This window comes from Pleurodeles waltl, chromosome 10, assembly GCF_031143425.1.
Source record: "Pleurodeles waltl isolate 20211129_DDA chromosome 10, aPleWal1.hap1.20221129, whole genome shotgun sequence".
Taxonomy (NCBI): Eukaryota; Metazoa; Chordata; class Amphibia; order Caudata; family Salamandridae; genus Pleurodeles; species Pleurodeles waltl.
The window spans coordinates 123831859-123846654 of NC_090449.1; the positions used below are offsets into that span (position 1 = coordinate 123831859).

At 42.5% G+C, this 14796-nt stretch overlaps 1 protein-coding gene across 1 annotated transcript in view; it reads right to left on the minus strand.

Moving 5' to 3' along the window:
* Positions 1–14796, minus strand: part of LOC138261206 (uncharacterized) — an 86010-nt gene that overhangs the window by 41898 nt on the left and 29316 nt on the right. Inside the window, exon 3 of the mRNA XM_069209957.1 lies at positions 5664–5839. Within this exon, the coding sequence (XP_069066058.1) occupies positions 5664–5839 (176 nt within the window). The remainder of the gene's footprint in view (positions 1–5663; positions 5840–14796) is intronic.

A 14796-nucleotide genomic window follows, 5' to 3' on the forward strand; every position in this document is an offset into this window, starting at 1 on the left:
TCTCGAGCTGGCTTGGGAGGCCTTTTTTGGGGCACTATGTGCACTGTGGGAGATGGGGTATTCTGCTAGCCGCTCTTTTTGCTGGTGCTGGACTCCTGCTGTGCCTCCATGAGGAGGGTCCCATTGACAGGTTACTTGAGAGACTTGGGATCTGACCTGACCACCCATTGGTGGCTGATGATTTTTATTGCATCCATTCTTGCCTCTGTGCACTGTCTGCCCTCCTGGGGCCTACTATTGAGATCCCCTGGCTCACTCGGTTGCCTGGTGTGACATCTCCTGCTTTGTGTGATGCCTCTGACACCACTGTGGATTTGTCCCAATTGTTTTCTGGGGCTGCCTACGACCTCACCTTGGGCGATACAATAGGCTTAGCCCTGAACAAAACTTTCCATTGTTGAGCTGGGTGGGATTGCGCCTACTTTTCAACACCTGGTGCTCAGATCCCTGTGTTGCCCTTCTATATACTCCCCCAGTTTCCATGTGGAGCCAAAACCACTGGAAGGAGACCCGGTGCCAGTTACGGAGGCTGCCCCCGTAGCTGGAAGTGATCAAAACCCACCAGGAGGGTTGGTACAGGTCCCACAGGACAAGCTAGACTCTATCCTGCTAGCCATTAGAGACTCAAAGGAAACTTTGGAGCACAAAACTGACACAGCAGTGGCAGAACTAGGCCCACTCAAAGCGGACCACCCCTAAATTCTCAGTGCTTTACAGATACCAAGCTTACCCTGAAGGAGATGATCCCAACAGCAGGGGACTTGAAAACCCAGAAGAGTTGTTATGGGTAGGATCAGAGTACCGAAGGCATGGGCTGAGGACTTAGAAGGCTGCACCCACAGGAACAACAATTGAGTGGTGGGAGTGTTCGAAAGAGTAGAAGGCACGGACATGGTCACTTTCCTTGAGGAATGGCACTTATTTTATGACAAAATAAGCACACACCCACAGTCAGTCAGTCTTCCAATAGCATATGTTTGTATGTGTGCTTTTGGTTGGGAATGGATCCACAAATCCTCTGCAGATCATCCTGCAATATAACCCGCAGTCCTCCTATTTGTTTGAGGATTTGAGACAGATCGATGGAACCATAAAATGAATAGAAAAAATGAAAGACTTTGGCCCTCATTATAACTTTGGTGGTAAAAACCGCCTACCAGTGCGGCGACGGCCGCCAAAAGACCGTTGCTATGGCTAACATCCATCCGCCATATTATGACCACAGTCCGATTCCCACCACAAGGATGGCGGAAACCCGGCTGTGGCCATACTGGCGGATGGCGGTAAGGTGGAGCTGCTGCCACCAGCAGCGCCACGTCAGCAGACTGCAGCCAGCCGTATTATGCAAATAATACGACCTGGCGATGTTCTGCTGGTGGGCGCTGCTGGCGGTAGCAGCGCCCCGTCCCATCTCCTGCCGGAAGACCCTCTGGATCCAGGTAAGTCGGGTCTCTGACAGGGGAAGGGATGGGAGGTGTTGTGTGTGGGGGTGTGTCCATGTATGTGTGAGTGTGTGCTTGATTGTGCGTGTGTGGTTAGTGTTGAGTGCCTGCGTGAATCTATGAAAGTGTGAGTGCGTGTATGTATAGAAATCGGGATGCGTGTCTGCGTGTATGTTTTGAAGTGTGTGCGGATGTGTGTGTGATTGGATGTATTCATGCGTGTATGTATGTGTGAATGAGTGTGTGTCTGTGTGTGTGTGTGAATGGGGGATGTGGATGTAGGGGGGTGTTTGGAGAGGTGGGGGTGTTTGGAGAGGTAGGGGCCTTCTATCAGTGACAGGGAAGGAATTCCCTGTTACTGATAGGGCCTGCCACCATGGTTTTCGTGGTATTATGAACGCTACGAAAAAAATGGCGGTAGGCGGGGTCATAATCCCGCAGGCGGCACAATAGCAGCCGCCGGGCTGGAGGTGGTTATCTCCAGCCCGGGGGCTGCTACCACCATGGCGGTCGGAATGGTACATTGGCGGGTTGGCTTCAGCAAACCCGCCTATGTCATAATTTGGCGGCAAGTACCGCCAGCCTGTTGGCGGTACTACCGCCACATTAACTCCGACCACTGGGGTCATAATGACCCCCTTTGTGCATTACATTTGTAGAAAGACTACATAAGTTGCCTTGCCTTATTGTTTTAATTTTTAGTTTTAAAATATATAATATGAGGGAATGTAAGAATAAAATGAATTTCTAAACTTATGAAAATGTGTATTAGTAAATTTAACTTATGGGTCAATTTGTAGTACAACTTATACTAAAAACTGTGAAATTCACTATAATATCCAAAGGTTACAGGAACGTTATAGTTAGGAAATAGCATTCAAAAGCATAGAAATACACTGAAAATCCAAAGGTTACAGGGCCTGTATAACACACACCCAGTAGAGATGCCTTAGTTGACAGGCCTCTGTGTCACAAACCACTAGTAAAATTATTCTTCATCCTGGAGCTATGTGTCAGCAGAGAGGTTAGTCTGTTGCACACCACTACTACACTGTGCCACCACCCTAGAGAGAGGTCTTAGGGAACAGATGAATTTATTGAAAACTGCTACTGCACTCATTCATCACACAGGATAGGGGTCTAAGCAAAGTGGTCAGTATGTCATAAAATTCAACTATGCTCAGCCATCAATGTGGCGTGAAGTTTCAATGCACAGCTTAGTCACAAAGCACCATCATATACATACATCAGCAACGGACATATGTCATGTTAGGGGCTACTTCACTCATAAATAGTACACCTGCTTTAAAAACGAGATTACAGTTTAGATGGTTTATGCAACAAAAATACTAACACTCAGTAGTACAGAAGAATAGTAATTTAACTTACGCAGTAGGTCAGTATATAACTTTCTGTGTCAGAAACTTTTATGAAACACTCACACTCACTGGATGATGTCCTCAGTGATGCCATTTGAGATGTCATCAATGATGTCACTGACAATGTCATGAGTGATGTAATATGTGAAGTCATAATACGTGCATTTCAGTGGGTGTAAATTATAGATAGCTCAGGTAACTATAACTGCTGAATGTCTTTGGTCCTGAGTGTGAGAAATCTGAATCTAACTATACCGTCCTTGTAACTTTTTTTTTCAGGGAATATATATATTACATAGTGGCGGTCTCCACTAGGTGGCTATAGTTAGGGCCTAGTTTCTAAAGAAAAAACTGTTTTTTGCTTGCCTACAAATTTGGAGGCACTTGGCAAATCTTCAAAAAAAAATTCCCAAATAATTCGACAGTCTCATGAGCTGCTGTCTAGAAAGGTTCAGGGTGATCTGTGAAGTGGGGGCCGAGATAAAGAGGGGGTGAAATTTAGAGCATTTCCAAGGTTAATTCCCAAAGTAGAAACTGAACAGCGAATGCGTCAAAAAAACTGGACTGAATTCAACCAAATTTGGCAGAATTGGTCCAGAAAGACCCCTTTTTGTTATTTGGTGTAAATCCGTTCAGCAGTTTTAGAGAAATTAAGGAAAATCAAAATTTGTATATCTAGGGACGTGATGGATTGGTGACCCCCCCCCGATCTCGTGCTGAGATCTGATTGGCTGATAACACTTCAACAAGGAAGTGTTGTCATCCATGTTGGGACTGAGCTTCAGCCGAGTCCCACAAAAAAAAGTTAAAAATAAAGAAAAGGGGCCAGGGTGCAGACACTCTGACCCCTTAGCTCTGGTGGTGGGGTCCTAGAAATACCCCCCAGTGCTAAAAAACATTTTTTTTAAATGTTGCCGAGATTTGCAGAGGATCCACAAATCCGGCAAAAATAGGAAAAAAAAATGGAGCGTGGGCTCCCGCGCTTTGCTTTTTTTAAGCCCCCGGGTGGGCCAAGTCCCGGGGGCATTATTAAAATGGTGGCCTCCCACACAGCCCCAGGAACCACTACCTCCCAGGGGCTTGATTAAAATTGATTAAGGGGTGCAGGCGGCCCCCTTGCAGCCCCAGTGACCACCACCTCCCAGGGCTATATTTATTTTGTGTGCAGGGGGAATGCGCCCCCCCAACTGCCCTGGGGCTTCCTTCATGTTGGAGGAGGGCCACGCGGCTCACCTCGTGGAGCCACTTATGACCCTGGGACTGCTAGCCTCCATGGCTGGCTCCTGCTATGTCCGGGGGCGCCCACATCAGGGGCATAGCTTTTTGCACTGGCTCAGCTGCAACTTTGAAGCTTTAGCCAAGCCACAGCAAACACTCCACTGTTTGACAGCGAGACCTGTCAAGAAGGTCCCACTGTCAAACAGTGGAGCTTTCATCTCTGTTCCCTGCACGCAGGTATGCATGCATTGAACAGAGATGAAAAGTTTGCTTCTGCAAGCAGGGAGCTGCTGTTAAAGCAGCTCCTTGATTGGTGAAGCAGTGGGTCCACAGGGGAGGCCTTGATGCTTCCCCCGCAGTCCCAGATAGCCCGTAAGGGGCTTGTTTTAAAATAAATAATTTAAAGAAACATGTAGGGACTTTGGGGGAGCCGCGGTCCCAGATAGCCCATGAGGGGCTAAAAAGAAAAGTATTAAAAAATAAAACATGAATAGCTCAGTGTGAAGGTCACAGATCTTCACACTGAGCATTGAGGGTTCGAGTCCTGCTGGACTCGTTTCCGTCTTTTCTTTTTTTAAAGTAAAAATATTTAAGGGTCATATAAAAGGTGATCTCACTCTTTTTAAAAGACAATAAAAAATTTCTTTTAAAATTGGGCATAAATATCTAATTCTAAGTACATCATACATCAAAGCCTAAAAACTCTGTCTCCCTCTCCCTCTCTTTCTCTCTCTCTCTCTCGCTTTCAATCTCTTTCTCCCACTCACACACTCATTCAGACACTTAGGCACCGACTCACAGACCCACTCAGACACTCACGCACGCACTCACAGATGCACTCAGACCTTCATGTACCTAGTCACAGCCCCAGCAGGCCTTCAGACATCCACTTACAAACCCACTCACACAGTTAAGCAACCACTCACAGACCCACTCTCTCACACCCCACTCACAGACCCAACGACACCCTCATGCACCCACTCACAGACCTTCGTACACACTGATGCACCCACTAAAACACTGATGTAGGCACTCTCACACCCAGACACTCTCACAGCCACTCTCACGCCCAGATACACCCTCTTACACCTATTCTCACACCTAGAGAGATAGGCCAACCCTTGATGGTAACCCATTCTGTGCATTATTTGTGATGTAGCTCAAAGCTCTATTCTTTGCTGATTGTTGTCCATTGCTTCTTCACCAAACCAGACTGCTCTAGACATTGTAGCTAGAGCATAAAATCAATATCCGGGTTCATCAATTTTGATAAGGATATCCAAATGGACCCATCTAATTGAATTGCAGAAATATCAAACATTATACATTTTTAATAACTGAAATAACAAATACCTTACAGCTACTGACAAAAGAAAAGCATGCTGAATTGCCAATATGTTAACTTCCAATGGGTATTACTTCTGGTATAACAAGAGTCTAATAATGGGAATATGTTAATAGTGAAATTCTTGAATTTGATTATGAGTGACCTATTGACTCCGATGGACCCTGTAAGGGTAATTTCGGTTCTGGTAAATAATGGGGATTATTCTGAGGCACTCATAATCGAGCTCATGACCATTCCATTCTGTAGTGACTTGTATGATTCAATGTCTTCACTTACGATTCCCTTCCAGCTGTCTTACATACTCCTTCAACTTTCTCTGATACTCTTCGGCTGCTTGTATTATACCAGGTGTAACATGAGATGGCTTAATGGTGGAGAAGCGAGGCAGCAAGGTAACGTCAAGCAAGGGGTTCAACGTGTCCACTACACTGGCTGCATCTGGGTCCAACTGCCTGGAACAACCGCAATCAGAAGCAGAGAAAGCATTAGTTTATATCATGCAAAAGAAAGATCATTGTTGTTACATTTGTACATGATGTGCAGTGATAAAATATACAAAGGGACATATTTACAATATTTTGGCACAGAGCAGTGCCGCAAGTCTTCTTGCTGCGCTTCCCTGCGTCAAAAGCAAACGGCAGGAATACGCCTTATCTCCAGGATATGGCGCATTCCTGTCCTAGTTCTCTGAGCTGGTGCACAAATTCCAGCCTAGCGCTAAAGCGTTGCACAGATGATTGTTTTTGTGCAGGAAGGCCCACCTTCCTATACAAAAACAATCACAAGAGGCATTTTCCTCTTTCTATGTGAGCTGCAGAATGCACCCCACATAGAAAAAGGAAAAAATGAGATGAGGAGAAATAAAGATATTTCTTCTTGTTGCGCCTCCTTTATGCCTCCCCTAGGGAGGCGTAGGCTTTTGATGCATTCCCACGTTTACAAAACGTTGTAAATCTGGGAATGTGTCAAATTTCATGGGTGTTGAGTGGGATCACCCACTGAACCCCCATGGATTGCCTCTTTGACGCAGAGTAAGGCAATGCAGCAACTCACGCTGCATTTCCTTACTCCATATTTACAAGGCCACGTAAAGCCACGCAAAGTAGCTTTGTGTGACCTTGTAGATATGGGCCTGCGCCGTTGGTGGGTCAAAAAAAGTGATGTACCGGTTGCGCAAGCTGGTTGAAAATATGGCCCAAATAGTGTAATTAGATGGTCAAATACAGGAATAACACAATTTAATTGATACTTATTTGTTAAATTGATACATTGAAAGAACATCCCAAATTTATCGTAAAAACACAAACTTGCAGCCTAAATAATAAAATATACATACTAAAATAGATTTAAAAGAAACTTAATACAGTGAGATATTATTCTCCTTGACATTTGTACTTTAAATATACCCAATCTATTTAATTATATCATTTTCCATGAATGGAAGACATAACAATAATGTATAGTGGTCCTGCCTTTACCAGCCGTCATTGGGCTTGCATCAAGAATTCTCATGACTGAGGTGCAGCGATGCGATTGCTCCATCATATACTATGCCCAAACTTGTATGTGCAAGCATGACAGATAGGTTCATTTAGTTGGAGATGTCCCAGGGACCACTTGATAATTTCATATTTATGATTTACTGCAAGCCTAACATTCCTTCTACAATTAAACAAAATGCTTTTATTTTGGGATGAGTAAGCGTGGGAGCAGATCAGGCCCAGCTCTAGGGTTTTTTGTTTGGGAAGAAAGCCGTAAAGAAGCATGGGTTTATACTCTTCCAATTACTTGAAGTTGTGACGTGACACAAAACACAGACTATGCTGAAGTTGTACAACAAATTGGTTTTATTTATACTTCTGCTCCTGTTAATGTGCATTGTTTCATAGTAGCCTATACAGTGTGTGCAGTGATGAAGAGCGATGGACTTTGGTTCCCAAGGAGACCTAAGCATGGAGCTGCAGATAAAATACTATATTACATTACTTAACCTGCTGTCTCAGAGAATATGCATCGCTATTAGACACACACTGAATCCCCATTTTTCAGATAAAACATGTATAATAACACAATATGATACCTAAAGGAGTAGCGTACACTGGCGTATTCCGTACGTTACGAAGTAGGAAATAAAAAAATAAAAATGTACTTACCCACTGCATATGCTGGCTCGTCTCACCCAGTCGTCTTGCTTCACTCCGTCGGGCTGCCTCGATGCTCCTGCAGGCACTATAAACCCGGCTTTTGATATAACTCCGTAAAAAATGGTTGTCCAGAGAGTTTCATTTTTGATTTGCGTTTTTGAATCATTAGAGAAGTAATTTAGCTTGGGTAGAAATTGCTGATCTGGGCTGAATTTTTCTGGGAGACAGTTTTAAAAATGGCGGATGTGTTGCAGTGATGATATAATATTTTCGGAACCATTAGGCCTATATACTTCATTTTGGTGTCAAAACATAGGTTTTGGGGGTCAAGTAGTCTTATAGAGACAGAAAATAACTCCTCAGAAACCCTTCTGCCATTTTCCAAAGTGGCGGCTATAATAAAGGAGGAAAAGACATATAAAGAAATGAAACAAATAACAATGTTTTTTAGTCCTTTTATGTATGCACCAAACAATGTTTATCACTCCTGTTTTAGACACATTTTCATAGTTCACTTTATTTATTTGTTTCAGTGGTACATTTGCACAATGTTGAACATTTGAGAAGAGCATATCAACAGGGACATCTTTTTGTAACACAGGTTTTGTGAGTACATGTACATGTGTATTCTGTGGGTAGAGGCTTTAGAAATTTCATAGGTTTTAGCACCCCGTCAATACCTTCCCAACCAAATTCACACGGATCTTTCTCTACATATGCATGATCCAAAACATTTGTACATCTTTTGATCAAGCAGAACTCCCTTTAAATGTGTCCATGCACAGGATATGACATTGGTGGAAGGTCACTTAGTGGGACTGATCTCTTGGACTCACTTACCGAATATCGTCGAATGTGACAGTCAGAACTCACTTTCCACACAATCACAAGGTATTTTTCTACATCTCTAACGTCACATTTTTCTTCTGTCTCAGCAAATCCTTTTAGAATCTTCACAGCTTCAAAAGTTAAAGCTGCAAGCTTTGTTCCAGTTTTGCTCTTAGTGTCACCACCTGTAAGAATATGTGCCTTGATAAGAACACTGGGCATCTCTGGGTCAAGTTCCTTGTACAGAATATGAAACTGGATTAAGTGTCTTTTCTTGCCTGTTCCATAACGTATCCATAACTCTGATAATCCTTGATTTATGAACATTGCAACAAATCTGAATGGCACAATAATAACATCTATGTCATTTGACAGCACAATGACTCGATTGGAACCATTTTGAACAGCCCACTCAATATGTGGCACAACACGAAGGTCAGCTTCCTCCTATTTGCTGTTAAGTTCTTGGCCCATATCTTTTGAATATATCTGCAGGCGCCAAATCCTCATTGACAAGCATTCCAATTGCAATAATTGGAAATTCAGTATTCACTGAGGCATCGGCAATGTTTAACATCTCCAAGTTCATATTGTTCGTTAGCAGAATTTATCAAGTTGCACAGGTAAAGGTGTTGAATTTTTGTTGCAGGCAAGTTCAATTGTTCCACTTGAAGACATTCTTCTGATTCTCTCACACTCTTTGACAGATAGTTCAAGATAACTGTCAAAGACAATGTGCAGTGCTTGCATGGTGCACACTGACTTTGATACCTGTAGAACAGTCTGAACGACCTCTCTGAAGTTTTGCATGGATGAAATCTTGACCATTTGCAATTGTGACATATAGTCCACAACAACAGAGTTTTCAATGAGGACACCTTTTTAAATTGAAATTCTTCAGGTGAAAGTTTTTTTCCAAGTGTGATGTTTCTGCTTCACTGGTTTGGTTGCAGCATCTCCATCAAATAATGCGTTTGTTGGAAGAAGAAGATCATGCAACAGAATGTCCTTGATAAAATTATGCTTTCTTTTGCTACATCCATCTCTCTGTGTGCTTGCAAAAGGTTTTTTTTTTTTGTAACCTGTTTGTAGTGGCTGGTTGGACGAAACTCTTACTATGGCTATTAAAGTGTGGAAGTTTAGCTTTAGTGATTATGTCAAACAGCTTTTTCACTTTCAATGCAAATCTCTTCTGCTTCAGCTCTGCGTATAGTTTTGATCCATGTTCCAGGACATATAGTAGACATGTCTTTATATTGTAATCTACATATTGTTTGGTCACAAAGTTGTGTAGTCGCACAGGCTCAGTCAGGGATTTCCTTGCTGCTGCATGAAATGAAGAAGGCTGTTAACATGTTTATTAAAATGTTCCCCTCTCTTTCCCACAAGTTCATGGTGAGGAACAGTTTCATGATGGTCCATTAATTTTGAAGTTATCACCTTTCTGAAAATATTGCAAATAGAATGGACCTCATGGTAAACTAGCTGCCATTGAGCAACATATTCATTTTTAAGTGTCTGACCAACAATTCCCTTGGATCTTTTCTGTGAGCTCTGGATCATCTGTTCCAGTTTCATATCTGGAGCCACAGCATTGAATCTTCCCTCTGTCTTTCACCACTCTTTCCAAATACCAGGACTCATATCTCAGGTAGCTTATGCAATCGAATTCACGAAACACAGTAATCAGTGACTTCACAGTCTTCATGTGCAGCTCCCAATCACTTTCTCGTTCAGCATGTACCAAGTGTCACTAGAGTTATGATGTGTAAAACATTTCCCCAATACTTGCAAAGTTCTGATTTTTCTTCACATTCTTTGACAAACTCAACAAACTTTGGCCTATATTTATACTTCAATTGCGCCAAATTTGCATCATTTTTTTATGCAAATTCAGCGCAACCCTAACTCCATACTTATATTTTGACTTACACACGGCTAACGTCAAAATACAGAGGTTGCACCATTTTTTGGATGCGTGCACCTACCTTGTGTCAATGAGATGCAAAGTAGGCGGGTGGGAGGAGTGGCTGAATAATTGTGCAAAGCTTGCTTTGCACCATTATTTAACGCCTGAGTCAGACCAGGCATTAGAGGACCTGTGGACCCATTTCCATGGTTAAACACCATGGAATGGGTCCACAGGTGCCTTCCCCAACCCCAGGAACACCCCCACCCACTCCAGAGGGACATCAGAGGATGGAGGACACCATCCCAGGTAAGTAGGGTGATTATTGGTAAGTATGTTTTTTTTAAGTGCCATCAGGGGCCCACTGCATGACACAGGGTTCAATGGCCATGCCCAGGGGACACTTGTCCCCTGTTCTGGCCATTGAGGTGGTCATGACTCCTGTCTGTCCGAAGACAGGAGTCATGTTTTTGGTGGTTGTGCGCCAGGAAATGGTGCTAGTCTGGTTGGAGGCATTTTTTGTGTCATTTTCTGATGCACAACCCCCTTCTTCCCTACCACCACCCCTGCACGCCTAGTGTCTTCTTCTAAGACGCTAGTCCAAGTTTAGCGGCGTTCAATAAATACGGCACCCGGCTGGCATTAAATGACGCAAGCCGGTGCTAAACTTTTTGCCGCAAAACTGCGTTAGCTCAGTTAGCGGCAAAAAGCATAAATATGTCCCTTGGTTTTCTGCCTGCTTTGCATTATGTTTTTTGAATGAAGTGCATCCTATGCCTTGTTCACTTCTGAGATAAGATATGCAAAACCTAATATGTCATTCTTGTTCTTGAAAGCATTCCAACGCAATGTTTTATAGCCTCAGAAATTAAAGGCATACCGTGTACTGAATGAGTTCCTCTCAATGCTGGCTGGAAAGTTTTGCTTCCAAAGATTTTGGCCTCAATAAGTTCATCATCTATGTCACATCCGCTAAGATAACTTCCTGCATACCGCAACACAACTTTTGTCATGTGAAAAATACCCATCATTGGATAAAGATCAGCAAATTTTACTGGATTTCTCGTAAAATGTCAGCTACAATACAGAAAACACCTTCATCGCAGAAAATTGTCAGGATAGGCTGGTCTGCAGATTTGTAATTTTTTTTACAGCTGTGTATACTGTTGTGTAGTTTGTGACTGGAGATGGTATTACTGGTGAAAACCCAACCTTCTTCAGTGGGACAGTATTCTGGGAGATCAGAGCATGAATCCCAGCCCATGGAGGAACTGGCTTTTCTTCATCCTTCAGTCCACGCCAAATAAGCGATATGATAAATTAAGTTAAACCAGTTTTGAGGACCGAATCATCAGGTAGAAGAAGATCAATGTCCTCAGCCACTTTCAACTTTCTGGTAGACGGGAACATGTTGATGGCTTGTACTGATTTTGCACACGTTGGCAAGGCAGTTAGGTTTAAGTTTTTTTTGTTTATGCCTACAGCTGACACAGCTTGTTTTTCTAACAAGTACGTCATTGGTACAGTCTTGAAAAAGCACCATGGCAGTATCATGTGTGCTGAATGTTCCAGACAAAGAAGAGCTGTCTTCAAAATCAAAATTATCAAGAGCAGCAATTGTGAAACCTTTCATCCTTATTGTACATTCATATTTTCAAATGTATGCATGCATGCAGTTTGGGTGGGCATACAAATCTGCTGCAAATACATTCACCTTGCTATTTAGATTAGCAACTCAGCTGAAAACTTCATCTTGGAAGAAACTAGCTGCAGATAAAAACATGATTGTTCTTTGAGACTCATATACTCTGTACTTTGTTCTTTCGTCAATCTCTTTTGTCCTTGTTCTGGCTAAACCACACATCACACATTGAGATCCTCTGCTTTCTGATCAATTGTTGGAGGTGGATGAGGGGTAGCCATCGATCTTCTAAGTGGATGGGCGTTGGCATTAGTTGTCGTCGCTTTCTCAGAAGACTCTGATACTTGTTGTGATTCACTGGTTTCAACTATTTTTTGATGAATTTTTTCAGGCTTTTTTCCATTGTATAAGACCTGTAGCACTTGTTACAGTGATAAAATATTTGATCCTCTTCACCCATCACTTTCAATCTTTCGTGATCTTCATCTTGCCGTATTTCTACAGCATCTCAAACTCTCTTCTGTCCAGCCGCAGTAGATGTTAGCTTTTTTTCGGATTACTTTGGCATACAACACGTTTCTTTGTTGAAGGAGTCCTCAGATTTTGTAGTTAGCAACACTCTATCCAGAGGTAAAGATCCTCTGCTACCACCTGCTTCGCTCATGTTTACAAATCAGAATCAACAGAAAACCTGAAAGAAAAACAACATTAAAATAAATTACCAATATGATGGCTAAAACACAGGATTATAGAGCCGCCATTTTGGAGAAGGAGTTATTTTCTGCCTCTATAAGACTGCGTAACCCCCAAAACCTATGTTTTGACATCAAAATGAGGTATTTAGGTCTCACGGTTCCTAAAATATTACATCGTCACTGCAGCACATCTGCCATTTTAAAAAATGTCGCCCAGAAAAAATTTACCTGGATCAGCAATGTCTACCCAAGCTAAATGACTTCTCTAATGATATAAAAACACAAATCAAAAATGAAAATCTCTGGACAACAATTTTTTTTTACAGGGGTATATCAGGGGGCCAAGACTACTAGGGGCATGTGCCTGCTCTCCACCCAGCTATCTAAGACAGCTGGGTAGAGAGGTTTAAAGTGCATATGTCAGGCTGGTCGTCGCAATATATACACACATATATATGGTTTAGTGTTAAATGATATATTAAATAAAAATGTATAATTTTAAAAATTAATTAGCTTATTTAAAGAATAAATACATCAAACATTTAATAAAAAATATAAATTCATTTTGATTAATTAAATGTATAACTTTTTAGTTAATAAAAAATGTATTTAAATTGAAACTTAATGTTAATTTGTTTTTTAAATATATTTATATTAGCATCAGCATGTACAACCATGTGGGTCGAAGTATAGTCAGTACATATTATTGATTAACTGGCAAACAAGTTTTAGGATACAATCTGCATGTTTGCACTACGCCTTTTTATCATTCACCTATTTTTTGTTGTTTCTTCAGAATGCCAGCAAATTGTTATCCATATTACGTGGCATAAACAGAGAAACAAACTCCTTATCCCAACTCTGTGGAAAAGTAACAGTTAACAAATGCTTCGCCTGACCTCACATCTATAACCCAGTCATAGTCAAGTGTTGCTAAAAGTGTTGGCATCTAAGTCTCGGGAGGAGGGGGCAGCCGCATGGGGGAGTGGAAGGAGGAATGCCCACACATGAAGCAATCATAGGATAGCCCTATATGCCAAGAAATTAGGCTGCCTCTTCTCTCCATGACTAACTGGAGACCTATAAGTGCTACCTATGTCTTCTGCATGAACTGCAGGGGCGTCGGTCTCACCTTCTGGGAATGTACATGAGATACTTTGTCTATTGAGAGCTCATCATGTATTTGGTGGATGACATTTGGTAATTACTATATGGTGTGGCCCCAGTGGGGGTTTGTTGTTTTTAATGTGGGTTTGCAATTATTCAGTGAGCTTGCTCCGTCTGCTCTATGGGGTATTTGTGTAGCCCTCTTAATTCTTCCACTTGCAGTGACTGCTGTTCCTCAGCTGCCCATTGTGTCAGTCCCTTCTGCCATTTAGGTAGAGAAGGTGGAGCGGCACTGTTCCATGCCACTGTTATAGTGCGTCTAGCCAGTAAGACAGCTAGATCAACAAGTCTGGTGTTCACCCTGTCTGTCTTGGGTCTCCTAAATAATCCCAAAAGACAAGTCTCAGTAGTTCATTAGCCAGGCTTTCTAATGGCTATGGCTGGAGTATCAGTGACCCTGCTTCAGTAGTGGGTGAGTCATGTGCATGACCACAACATGTGGAAGAAATCAGCTTTTGGAGTAAAAAATCCTGGGTAGTGTGAAGGTAAAAGCTGTTGGGAAGAATTTCCATAGTCTTGCCAGGGTAAAGTATGCCTTGTGTAGGACAAAATTACGCGATACTCTGTGGGGGTATCACACCACTCTCTGCCATTCCTTATCATTATATACCCTGCCTATGTCAGTTTCCCAGTTTGTCACAGAGCAGGGACAACTTCTCATTCACAGGTTGTAGGTGGGCGCAGTACAGCCACAGGACAAGTTTGCCGGCCAATCCAAATGTGTGCAAAGTCTGTAATAGCTAATGTGTTGGTGGTTCATGTGGAACCACCTGCCATTGGGTGCAGAGTGCTTCTTTTATGCATTTGTACATTACGAATTGCCCTTTGTTTATGCCATATTGGTTGCGAAGTCCTTGAAAGCTCATCAGCATGCCGACCTTTCATAATTCTCCAACTCGAGTGATAGAGCTAACAGACCATTGAGTTAATGTCTTAGGGGATAGTCTGCCAATGCATAGGCTGAGACCAGTGAGTGGTAACTCTGGAACATAGGTGGGGTACGGTTGGGTAAGCAATAAGCTCC